The sequence below is a fragment of the Nomascus leucogenys genome, chromosome 21, assembly GCF_006542625.1.
Source record: "Nomascus leucogenys isolate Asia chromosome 21, Asia_NLE_v1, whole genome shotgun sequence".
NCBI classification, from domain to species: domain Eukaryota; kingdom Metazoa; phylum Chordata; class Mammalia; order Primates; family Hylobatidae; genus Nomascus; species Nomascus leucogenys.
Window position 1 is genome coordinate 54,302,253 of NC_044401.1, and position 12,284 is coordinate 54,314,536.

A 12,284-nucleotide genomic window follows, 5' to 3' on the forward strand; every position below is an offset into this window, starting at 1 on the left:
ACAGTTCTGAACTCTAGTTTCCTCCTATGAAAAATGGGATTAAGGACACTTACCTCTTAGATTTGTTGTGAGGCTCTGATGAGGTAATGCAGGCACGACACTGGAACACAGCGGTGCTCCATAAACAGTTTTTATTCCTGCCTGCAGTACTTCCCCAGCACTCAGTCCATGGCACATCCTGCCATATGGTTTCCTGTGAAGTGGCTCCGACACTTGAGCCATGCTGGGTGCTCAGAGAGTGCTGCATGTGTAACTCTTTCCAGTATCCCTCACAAAGTGGGCATTATTTAAAAATGAGAGCAAAGTGGCCAGAGTTGGCAACAAAGGCTGACTTTTCTCCCTAATGGGTAATGAGGGGCCCACGCTCATTTGCTTTTTAACAGCTTGAGATGGTGCAGGGGACTGATTATGAGATGGGAATACAGAGTTCTAGGGGAATCTCGGGCAAATCGCATTCCCTCTCTGGGTCTCATTTCTTTGCCATTCTACCAGTGGCTAACCGGGGCCCAAGGAGTGGGCAGACTTGCTCAGTGCCACACTGAAGAACTCTAACTGGCTGGAAGATGGCTAGGAACAGGAGGTCAGAATCAGAACAACATTTCCCTGTGAACTTACTCCTGTCCAGAAGTGTATGGACACCTCTCCTCCTAAGAATAGGAACACTCAAGGGAAGGGGCTGTTAGTCCTAAGTCCACACAAAGAATATGGTGGCTGCTCAGTAAAGGGCTGCTGAATGCATGAAAGGACTCAATTTTCCAAAGTTGGCCACTTTCAGCAGAATATGCCTGCTGTTTGGTGCCTGATCCCCTCCCCCATGGGAAATGCTGTTAGGCTTGAGGTAGCCTTGACTTCACTTCCAAAGCTCCTTTCCCCTTCTCTGGTTATTGGCAGTCTAGTAGAGGCAGCCTGCAGTGTCCCACTTGGCCAGCAGGGGTCACTGGCACACACTGCAGCCTGGAGGGGTCTAGTGCGTCAATTAATTCCTCATGCTATTAATTCTATAGGCTCAAGAGTCTGCAAATGAAGTTTCCTGGGAATGAGTGAAACTCATATTTCTGTGACCCAGCCTCCTCTTGCATATGACAGCTGCTTAATGCAAGACACTTTCAGACATGAGAAGGGAAGATGGCAGGGAACAGGTGACTGCAGCAATCCCTGTGGCTCAGTGAGGGTAGGAATTACTCAGGGACCCTGGCTGTGGATCACAGAGGCTTTCTGAATTCCAGAAGTCTGTGGGATGCTTTCCTATGAGCAGATATTACCACCTCAAAGAGGATCAAAGGCCAAGACAGGGCCAGGTAGACTTGAGATCAGGGATTTCAAGCAAAAAGGTTGACCAGACAGGAATGAGTAAACACTGCATAAGATGATCTTACTGTCATGAGCTGGCAGGACAAAACATGCCTGTGGTCTCCAGTGGCCATTTGGAAATCTCAGACACAAATTTAGAGGCTTTAGTCTAAGTTCTAGGCAATACTACAAACGCTTTTTGAGCTTAGGCATTATTTATTCAGGATAATGACTAGTGTGAATTCAGAACCTTACCATTCACACACACAGTGCACGGGATCTTCATGATCCTGTGATGCCTGCATTACCTCATCAGAGGTAGACCCTGTATTTGAAACAGGAGCTATTATCCCCATTTTAGAGATGAGAAAACTGAGGCTGGCAAGGGCAGATCCTGGAGCCTAACCCAGGGCTGCATACTCCAAATCCTCATCTCTCTGTGCTCTGCCTTGCCTGCCTCAAACATGAGTGTCTGCCTACTAGGACACAAGCATAAGTTTTGTGGCAGCTATTTTCACCACTGTGAGGGGTGAAAATAGGCCTCACAGCATGAGAAGCAATAAGGCATTGTGGTCAGGAGACAGGGCTGTTGGGTCAGACACACCCGAGTTCTCTTTCTGGCCCGGATGTTCACTAGCTGTGTGACTGTGGGCAAGCTGCTTGACTTTTCTGTGCCTCAAAATCCCCTATCAGTAAGGAGGAGGGATAAGAGGTGGCTGGGGACAGAGAAGGGCCTTAGAAGAAAACCAGGCCCCACTGTGGCTCCTTCTCATGGGAGGCTGGAGGAAGGTCTTAAAACATAGATCCTGGCTGGGGTGGCTGCAAGAATAGATGGCTATCTGTAAAACAGGGGAAGTGATAAAGAAATAAAGCAATACATAAATAAAGTGGAGAAGTGCCTACTTTACAGAGTTGTTGTAAGGATTAAAAAGACGACTTCTGTAAAGCATCTAGCACATACTAGGCAAATGGTAAATACATGAACATAAAGAAGTCTGGGCTCCTAAAACACCACTGCTTTGGTTTCTAATTTGTAGTGCGGAGTTGAGACTGCAGCTTCCACACAGGGACCCAAGATGGTTTTGCAGGCATATCATGGAGGGAATAAAAACAGGACAAAAAACCCAACGAATACCACCTTGCTAGGAACAGCCACACTGATTGTTCATTTCTTTAATTTTTAAAAATGAGTAAGCAGACAATCTTGTACCCTTTGAATGCCCAATAAAAATGTTCATTATGCAAAACAGTACAACCTTTTTCATTTTTAAACAATACTGTAAATATCTCAGAAAGGATGTATTGTTTCTAATGAATATCAAAAAAGTCATCACAATGACATGTTCCCCTGCCCCCACATTGTCCTCCCCACCCCCAAAGTTACCCAAATACTAGTAGGAAATTACAAAAAACAAAAAACAACAATCCACCCTCTGCCCTGCCCCATGAGTAGTGTTAAGTGAGTCAAGTGTTAACAGCCACATGTACGATGTGTGTGTGTGTCGGCGATGGTGGACCACAGGGATCTGTGCATCCATGAGAGTTGGTATGGAGAACCGGTAGCAGCAGCAGTGGGAAGCCTCCTTGCCTGGGGCCTGCTGGGAAGACAGCAGCCGAGGATAAACACAAGCAGGGCCCCAGCCTGGCCCTTCCTGGGTCCGCAGAACCAGATAGCTCAGGGAGACGAGAGTGGGATGGTGGCTTGCCCATAAGAAGCTGGGCAGGCCTGAACTGTGTGCACAGAGGGGGCCCAGGCTAGGCTTCCCATCCTGCCCAGTGGGGCACTGGGCATCCCTCTTAGCAGACACAGGCTTCAGATCGGGGCTGGCCAGAGCAGAGACGCTGGGGGTTTGCAGACTTTTGGGTGAATCAAACACAGAGGACCCTTACAGGAAACTAAAGCCTTGGTTTAGAGAAAGCCCATATTTCCACCAAATAATATTGGGAACCTAAGGAAAAAGGAAAAAAGAGTGTACCTTCCCCACCCTCATATAGCTCAGAAACCAAGGCAGAGGCTTGACATGAAGTCCAATTAAAGAAGAAGAGAGGTATCAGCCAGAGAGGTCTGCAGCCAGGCTGGATGGGGAACAGCGCCAGACTCCAGGCCCCACCGAGAGAGGAGCCAGCGGGATGCCCAGGTCTTCCCTCTAGTGAGAGCTGAGACTTCTCTCTGCCAAAGAAGGGAGGGAAGGTGGCAGGGAACAGGTGACTGCACCTGTAGCCTTGCGCCTGGTCACAGAGGCAGGTAGAATGGCTCCTGAACCAGGGGCAAGGATGGGAGAGAACTGAGAGGTAGGATGGTGGTAGGTGGAGGTTAGGGGACAGGAGGTGGGAGAAGAGGTGGCCTGGGACAGAGAAGGGCCTTAGGAGGAAACCAGGCCCCACTGTGGCTGCTTCTCATGGAAGGCCAGAGGAAGGTCCTAAGACATAGATCCTGGCTGGCATGGCTGCAAGAATAGTTGGCTGCTTCCCCACCCAGAAAACCAGTCCCCACAGCAACTCAAGCCAGCCCTGCCAAGGGTGGAGAGGCAGAGCCGGGGCTAAGAGCGGCTGACCAGGAAAAAAAGGCAGGCCAGACAGAGGAGTCCCTGCCATGGGGGCTGAGGACCCACTGGTGTCCAGAGAGCAGGGCTACCCACAGATGAGATGAAATTAGAGTTTTAGGGAAAACACACATCAACACTACACCATTTCTACGATAAACCTGATTTTAAATAAGCAGGTGGGGAGGAGGTACAACTGGGAGGGCGGAGATTATTGCCTACAAGTCCTCAGAGGAAGCCAAGGTCCACAGCAGGTCTGGAAGCCAGCAAGGCACACAAAGAGAATCCCTAAGAAATAACCCAATCCGGCTCCTCCTCCCATTTGGGAGATGGGGAAACTGAGGCCCAGGGAGGGAAAGGGAGTGCCCAAGATCACTTCATGGGATCAGGGCAGAGGGGGGTCTGCAGCTCAGGAGTCCTGAGTCTGCTGGACTTTTTCTTCTCTGCCACATAGCCTTGCTGTCTGCAAACCCAGTGTCCCTTGGAAAGGGAAGGTTTGAAGGAAAAATTATCCCTGGGGTATGGAGGAGGGGGTGGCTGTGAATGGTCAGAGACAAACATGGGACACAGAACGGTCATTAAAAGGCTGACAGAGGAGGACAGCCATCACTCCCCACCCCACCTGGCCCACAAACCCAGTAAAAAAAGTTTTACAATATTATACACTTCTTCCTAATCCCTAGAAAACATTGATTAAAACTGCCCTAGGACAGAAGATCTGGCAGTCCTTGTACAGTGTTATCTCTTTGTAGTGGTTACTTCCATGACGACGGGGGGCAGGGAGGGGATATGACTTTAGAGCAGTGTACAGTGGCCGCCTTAAAATTAACTTGTTAATAAATCCTGTGCAAAACAAGCAATCCCCTACCATTAGGTGAAGTATGGGGTTCAGGAATTCATTTACACATGGGGGGAAGAAAGGAAGAAGAGCCCAGGTGGCTGGCGGCCGCTCAGAAGTGCGTCTCCTTCTCTGTGATGGCTGCGATGGTCCCGTCACTCTTGAGTTTGGCATCACAGTCATTAACTGTCACCATCCGTGGGCTCACCCCAAGCTTGCCCCGCATTTTCAGATCTGTGCTGGGGGTCGTCAACTTCTGGAGTTTCTGGATGGTTGGAGAGGAGGGGAAGATCTGAGTGATTAGCTGCCAGGGTCCAGGGTCTGCCCTGGCCTCTCCCAAGCACACGGGGGACACCTGGGTGCTGGAGAATTCTCAGAGCAAGGTCCGGGCCCCAGTTTGCCTCTTACAGCTCTGTCCTGGATGATTAACAACCTCCCTGGGTCTCAGTTTCCTCCTATGAAAAATGGGGACCGTAGAGGTCCCTACTCCTGGCATTAGGTCAAGAGTAAGGAGAGGCTATGGAAAGTGCTTAGCCTCGCACTTGGCTAGGAAAGGTGGCTGGGACTCAGAGCTGTCATCAGGGTCCACTGCCTGGTGCCTGCTCCCGGGGACACTGAGAAGCTGGGGTGTGAATTGCTGGGTGGTAATGCATCTCCAGGGCTGTTTACAGGACAATTGCTGGATACCTGGGTGCACTCCCCATGGAAGGGGTGCCATCATGTGGGGGAAGGTGTAATGTGTGTTGGGTGTTCCTCCAGCTGTGTCCAAAAGTAGAGGCATTATCACAAAGCCCAAGGCTCACAGCCTCAGGCTGCCTTGCAAAGCAGCCAACACCAGCTGGCTGGCTCTGACGGATGCAGACTTCTGCCCCACAGCCCTGCCCCTCAGGCCAGATGTGGCCCTGCCTCAGGCCCCTATCCCTCGGCTTCATCCGCACTCCCCAGGTTTCCTGGGAGAAGACTCCAGGCTAGGATTTGGGGGGCCCTTTCTGGGCATAAACCATTTCCCAAAGAAGGTTGCAAAGTCTTTTGGGTGGCTGGTTTCTCAGGATCGAGGTTCTATGTTCTCTTTCAGATCCTGCTGTGCCTGCTGTGGCACACTGTCCAGGTAGGATTAACAGGCAGACTCACCTGTGCGATTAATAGGTGCCTCCTGTGTGCCAGGCACTGGGCCAGGCTCTGGCACAGATCTGGGGCTACAGCACGGGTTCCAAAGCCAGGTGCCTGGGTTTGTGTTCGGGCTCTACCATTTAACAAGGGCAAGAAGCTTAACCCCCTGTGCTTCAGTTTCCTCATCTGTAAAGGGGGATAATAATGGTACCTGACTTCCGGGGTTAGTATAAGGATCAGATTAGTTGAGCAGCCACCATGTTACCTTCTATCAGTAGGACGCATCCTCAGAGCACGTCTCTGAGGCAACTCTGTCCTCATTTTTCCCTCTAGATCCTTCCCATCCCCCAGCAGCATCTTTGTGGGAACTGAGGCTCGGGTGGTGGACTACCTGGCACAAGGACTCTTGGTAAGGAAGGCCTGGAAACTGGGTCTGACACCTCCAAAGAATTCCCTCTTTAATAAACCCTGCTGTCCATGTTGGCAGGTGTGTGAGCTCAGGGAGATGGAGGGGACTTAGGAAAGAAGGCTCCCTCCCCTGCTTTCCCCCCCCACCCCCACACCAGGCCTGAGATGATCTCTGGAGGATTTAGCAGGCAACACCAGGCATTTCTGAACTCCAAAAGGCCATCTGGAAGTTTGGGTAGGGGTCTTCCAGTGGTCAAGGTTTTAAGGCCCCACGTCAGCTTCCCTCTGGACATGTTTGGCCTGAGATCAGAATTAACCAACTGCCCTTGACCTACATTCCCTGCAGGTGCCAAGGAGCCTGACTTGCTCTGGGGCATGAGCAGGCTTGAGAAAGAGACCTTCCTTAGTGGCTGGCTCCTTCTGGCTGGATGCATGACTATTTCTGGAGCCCAGGCCCCTCGATGGGCAGGCAGGTGGGCTGGGTGCAGCTGACTCTGAGCTGGAGCTTGCATTCTGGCTCTGCATACCCTCACTCCCCATCGCCTCCTGGGTGGCCAAGTTCAACTCCTGCAGTCTTTGGGGTGTGGCCCTGGAGCAGAGACAGGGCCGCACGGTGGAGTGCAACCGGTCCAGCAGAGGAAGGTGAGGCAGTGAAACTCAGGGGACAGGACCATACATGCCGGAATCTCTGCTTATCCTTCAGAAGCTGTGTGCCCTTGGGCAAGTTGCTTCACTTCTCGGTACTTCAGTTTCCTCATCCACGGAGACAAAACGCATCTCCACCCCCCAGGATTGCTATGCGGATTAAATGGCTTAGTATTTGTAAACTGCTTAGCACAGCGTCTGGCACACAACAAACACCCTGTGATGTTTACTAAATAAGCAGAAACCCATTCAAACCATCGGGCTGCCAGCGGTAGGGAAGGAGAGTGAATAGGGAGTGCCGCTCTGGAGTAAGATGGGCTCGGTAACGATTCAGTTGCTGACAAAGGACCACACACTGTAGGACTCCAGTGAGAGGAAACATCCAGGGTAGGCAAATCCACAGAGACAGAGTAGATCTGTGGTTGTCTGGGGGTGGAACAGGGGTTAACAGTGAATGGGCATGAGGACTCTTATTAGGATGATGAAAGTATTCTAAAATGGATTCATGACAATGACTGCACAATGTGGAACATTACTAAAAATTGTGTAATTGTATGGCTGAAATGGGTTAATTTTAGGATATCTAAAATCTACTTTGATGAAATTGTCTTTAACAATGTGATCTGCTGTTGGCTGTGTGACCTCAGGCAAGTGACCTGATTTCTCTGAACCTGTTTCCTCTACCTGCTAACTGCAGAAAATGATGCCTATCGCCCCAGTTTGCTCTGAGGATGGCAGGACATACAGCAGGTAGACAGCCCTGGCACAGTGACACGTCAGAATGATTGGGATTCACAAAATAGCGCTAACACTTGTTACCCTCTGGTCCAGGTCTGGGTCCCAGGGCTTTTCCTGTATGAACTCACTGAGTTCTCACAGCCTCTGTAAGTTAGGTAATGCGGTTATCCCATTTTACAGACAGGAAGACAGAGGCTGGGCTACTAGAAACTGGCTCAGCCAAAAGACCTCACAGAGACACCTTGGGCACAACCATGATGATGAGCATTGGCCAGAGAGGAGTTTCCCACAGCGTCCCCTTGAGGCAGGTGGGCACAGGCTGTCATCGCGCACCGTGCAGATGAGGAAACTGGGACCCAAGGCGCGAACCCTGCCCACACGCACCAGCCCTCCTGGGGTGGTCTCACCTCGGGCAGCGTCCCATCCGTCTTCCACACTGTGATGCAGATCCAGAGCGGGATGCAGAGCATGGAGGACAGGGCCATGAGCCAGCCAATGCCATAACCCCAGGCTGGGTAGGTGTAGATGTTGTTGTACTTAAGCGGCTTGTACTTGATCAAGAAGAAGATGAAGATCCCCTGCAGAGAGATGGGGGCAGGTGCCTGGGGGACGGGCCCTCAGCCCTGCTAGGCCATGAGGGGTCTGAGGCCCAGGCACAGACTAGCCGGAGGCTGGCAGGGAAGGAGGCTGGCCCTGTTTCACAGCCGTGAAAAGTGAGGCCCTGCCAAGACCACAGTGAGCTTGAGGCACAGCAGGCTGGAGCCCCATTCCACAGGCAACAGATGCTCAGGGAATGTGGCCCTGGGTCCTGGGACCTTGCTGGGCTGTGAGGACCTCTCCCCACCCCCAGGAGCCTCTTCCCCGGCCTCTGCCCAGTTAGGAATTTTTATTTTTTCTAGTTACTCCTCGGGACTGGTTTCAAAGTTGCTTCTCAGAACTACCACAGTCTGTGAAGATGCTGAGTTACTTCCAGTGCCAAGAAATGGATAAGGAGGGATTGGGTGCTTTTTAATTAAATGTCTGCTCACAAAGGCCCCACTGTGGTCCGGTCTCAGGCAGAGCATGAGCCCCACTGTCACCCTCGGCTCTGCTGCCTTCATGGTTAACAAGATGGGGACAGGTCTTTGGTCCCCACATAGTCCTCGGCCCTCTGAAGCGGATCCAGTGCCTCATTTGCGTATGCAGAAGCTGAGGTCCTGAGAAGGGAAGCGCTGTGCTCCTGGTCACACAGCAACACTGGGATCCCAATGAGGCCACTGCTTGGCTAAGCCCAGAGCCTGTGCCCATGGGTGCAGCTTTGCAAGGTGGCCTGAACCAGGGGACATCAGCCCCCTCAGGTCCAGCCTTGGCCAGGCTGGGGGCTACGGAGTGGAAACGTGGGTTGGGGGGTAGATGGGTGGGTAGATGGCTGGAGGTGGCTCCTGGTGGGGCCCTTACCGCGCAGATCCCAGGGGTCATGATCTTCCAGCACCACTTAATGAGCGACGGTGGCCGGTAGCCAATCATGTCTTCAATGTTATCATAGAACCGGTTGCTTCCTGTCCGGAATAAATCAGAGGGGAACATACACACCCCAGAGAAGTTTTGTACATGAGTCAGAGGAATGGCTAGGAGTGTTTGCTTTCTCCAGCCTGAGACAGAAAAACTGCTGCAGGAACCTTTGTACTGCTTAAATAACGACCAAGATGTTACATGTGTGAGGTTTCAGAATAAAGAGCAGCAGGAGGGATGCTGGCCCACTACTGGAGACAGCTCTCCTGGCCTCAGGCCCAGGAAATGATGAATTTCTGGGAGAAAGGCAGAAGGTGATCCCTTTGGAGGCAAGGCAATCAGGGGTGGGGATGAGGATTTCGAAGGCAGGAGCCTGGCAGGGCTGCTACAGAGCAGGGGCCTGCAGAGGCATCCACTCCCAAGCCACAGTCATGGCAGGAGTGACCATCACTGAGCCCAGCAACCCTCACCCACTTTTTGGGCTTGGGGAGCAGGAGGACCTGAGGTGGTTGTCTATGGAAGGCCAGGCACCATGCAGGCTGCTGCTCGACTACACTTTCTCCCACTTGGAGACATGACTACTGTTATTTTACAAAGGGGAAAACTGAGCCTCAGGGGAAGAACTGGCCCAAGATCATAGTGCCTGAGCCCTGAACCCCTTCCTGTGCTGCAGGATGTGAAAGCAGAAGGTCTACCAACAGTGGGAAAAGGCCAAGGAATCCCTGAAGAGAAAGAAGAGGCCAGCATAGACCAAGATAAGCCACAGAGAACCAGAGCCAACCAGAGTCCAAGCACCAGGATCCTGGGCACCTGGTGGGCAGCTGGGGTGTGGACGGGCTTGGCTGCTACTCACCATACACCCAGCCGATGCAGATGCACTCAAAGATGGCCACGAAGAGAAGGCACATCCCACTGGCAGCATAGGAGTCAAAGAGCTGGAAGATGTACATGCCACCCTGCAGGTCGGGGAACAGACACACAGACGGATGGGAGGTGAACGGACACACGGGAGAGCAGGGTCAGCCATCTGGCCTCAGGAAGGTCCCTCTCTCTGCTCTGTGGCTACCACTGCCAGGAATCTGTTTCTCCCTAGTCTTCCCAGTTTGAAAATTGCACCCTCCCATCTGGGTGCCCCCTAATTCCCTGTCCTTTGGGGGCTGCTGGGACCGCAGATGGTTTGTCTTGTCTCAGCCCCTCACTTTCCAGCTTCCCAAGGGCCAGAGACTACACAGAAAATCGAGATGGGGGAGGCTCAGCACCCCTCCCTGGATGGCTATAACAGCCTCCTGACTGGCCTCCCTGCCTCCAGCCTCACCCTTTCCAATCCGTCTGCATGCCAGCTTTCAGAGGAACCTTTCTCTGAAACGTGCAAATCCAACCAAACGTGGTAGTTTAAAGTGACCCTTTGGCTCCTTTCAGCCTGCCAGTCACGGCTGCTGCCCTCCTCATTGGCCTCATCTCCCTTCCCACAGCCCCTCCTGGACAGACCAAGGGACAGCCTCACCTCTGTGCCTCTACACATGCTATTCCCTTTCACCCGGTAAGTTCCTTCAAAGCTCAGATCAAATGCCACCTCCTTCAGGAAGCCCTTTCTGATGGCCTCATTCTTTCTTTGGGCCTTCATAGCATGTTTTGTGGACTCACAATTAAAACAAGAGGGGAGTGGGGCTGGCGCACAGTAGGGGGTGATAAATGTAAGTTAAATCCTGTGGAGTGTGATCTCCATGGGGGAGGGAGTCCAACTGGCTTTGTCCAGTGCTGGATCCCAGTTTCTGGCCCAGGGCTTGGCACGCAGGAGGTATGTGGTCCATCTTCATGGGATGAAGAAATGACCACAGGCCAGCTCTGTAGCATACAAATCCGTGACGACTGAGTTTAGTGACGTCCTAGAATGTGTGAGCTCAGCTGACCAAGGTAATCTGGGAAGGTTTTCTAGGAGGGAGGGGAGGAGAGAGGACACCAGCCACAGATGTAGGGAGAGCGGGGGTCTCTAAATAAAATCTTTACAATACAATGAGGGTCCTTAGAGGATGCAATCAAACGCAGGGGAAATAAAAGTGTCAAAGAGGTAGGAAGGATCAGGTGGGGTGGGGTAGTCTGAATACCAGGACAGTGCATTAGGGGGCTGGAATGAAACCTGGAGAGCCTCCTGTGCTTCTGCCATGGGGACTTCCTTGGAGTTCTGCTTCCCCTCTGTGCTCCCAGGGTGCCCTGGGCCTCCTCCTGTCACTCACAGACCACACACCATGAGACTCCTTCATGTCTTCATCTAGACAGGGAGAAACATCTCAATGCCCACAAGGCCAGACAGATGATACCAGAAAAGGGGGGTGGGTTTGGTACCAGGGAGTGGTGGGGACCATGGCTAACTGGAGAGTATGGGCCCCATCTAGCTACACACCTCTGGAGGGCAGTTGCTGGGGAATGCAGCTGTGAGGCCAGATCTGCAGATTTTATGGAAGACACCAGAAATGCAGATTTGTTTGGGAAATTTTTCTGTTTTAATTGTTGGCAACTTCGTCTTTTTAAAAAACACAGTGAGGACGAAACAAAATGGATCTCTCAGCGGGCCATGCTTGGCTTGGGTTCTCCCATCTGTGACAACTACAGTGAATATTCAGGTCTGTGGGGGTCAGGAGCAGGTCTGAGGCACCTCTCTGTGGAATACAGGGCTTGACTTTCTGAGTTAATACCTGAGACCCGCCCCCACCTCCAGTTGCTCTCCTCCCATGAACATCATACTTTACAAAGGAACAAAGAAACCTTAATGCAGCATTCAGCAAGTAGCAGGCTGTGTTAAACCGCTTCCTGTGTCTTAATCCAGTTGGTCCTTCATGGTGCAATTACAAGGCAGGCACTAGTGTTATCTCCACTGTTCACATGGGGAAACTGAGGCACGGAGCAGCGACAACACCTGCTGCAGGTCATCCAGCCAGCTAGTCAAGGGCTGAGGATTGAACCCAGGTCATCTGTCTGCGAAGCCCATACTCTCAACCACTCATCACACTGCCTTGGTGGAAGAAAAGAAGTTTGTGGCCTATTTTTCTTAGAGCTGAGCTTTAAATGTGTATAAGTGAGGGAAAGTTCCTTCCAGCAATTACCATGAAGGCCAAGGTGGCATGGCCCATTTGGCAATTTGAACTTCTCCACTGCAATTGATCACAGATCAAGAAGGTGGAGGGTTGGCATGTGAAGCCCAAGTGCCTGCTGATTAACAGTCT

The 12,284-nt window shown here is 51.9% G+C and overlaps 1 protein-coding gene across 1 annotated transcript in view; it reads right to left on the minus strand.

Annotated features, from left to right (window-relative positions):
• Positions 1-2,429: 2,429 nt before the first annotated feature.
• Positions 2,430-12,284, minus strand: part of SLC6A11 (solute carrier family 6 member 11) — a 123,295-nt gene continuing 113,440 nt past the window's right edge. The window contains exons 11-14 of the mRNA XM_030801849.1: positions 9,917-10,019; positions 9,010-9,110; positions 7,980-8,150; positions 2,430-4,936 (exon numbers count right to left, since the gene is read on the minus strand). Coding sequence (XP_030657709.1) covers positions 4,784-4,936; positions 7,980-8,150; positions 9,010-9,110; positions 9,917-10,019 — 528 coding nt within the window. The 3' untranslated portion in view covers positions 2,430-4,783. The remainder of the gene's footprint in view (positions 4,937-7,979; positions 8,151-9,009; positions 9,111-9,916; positions 10,020-12,284) is intronic.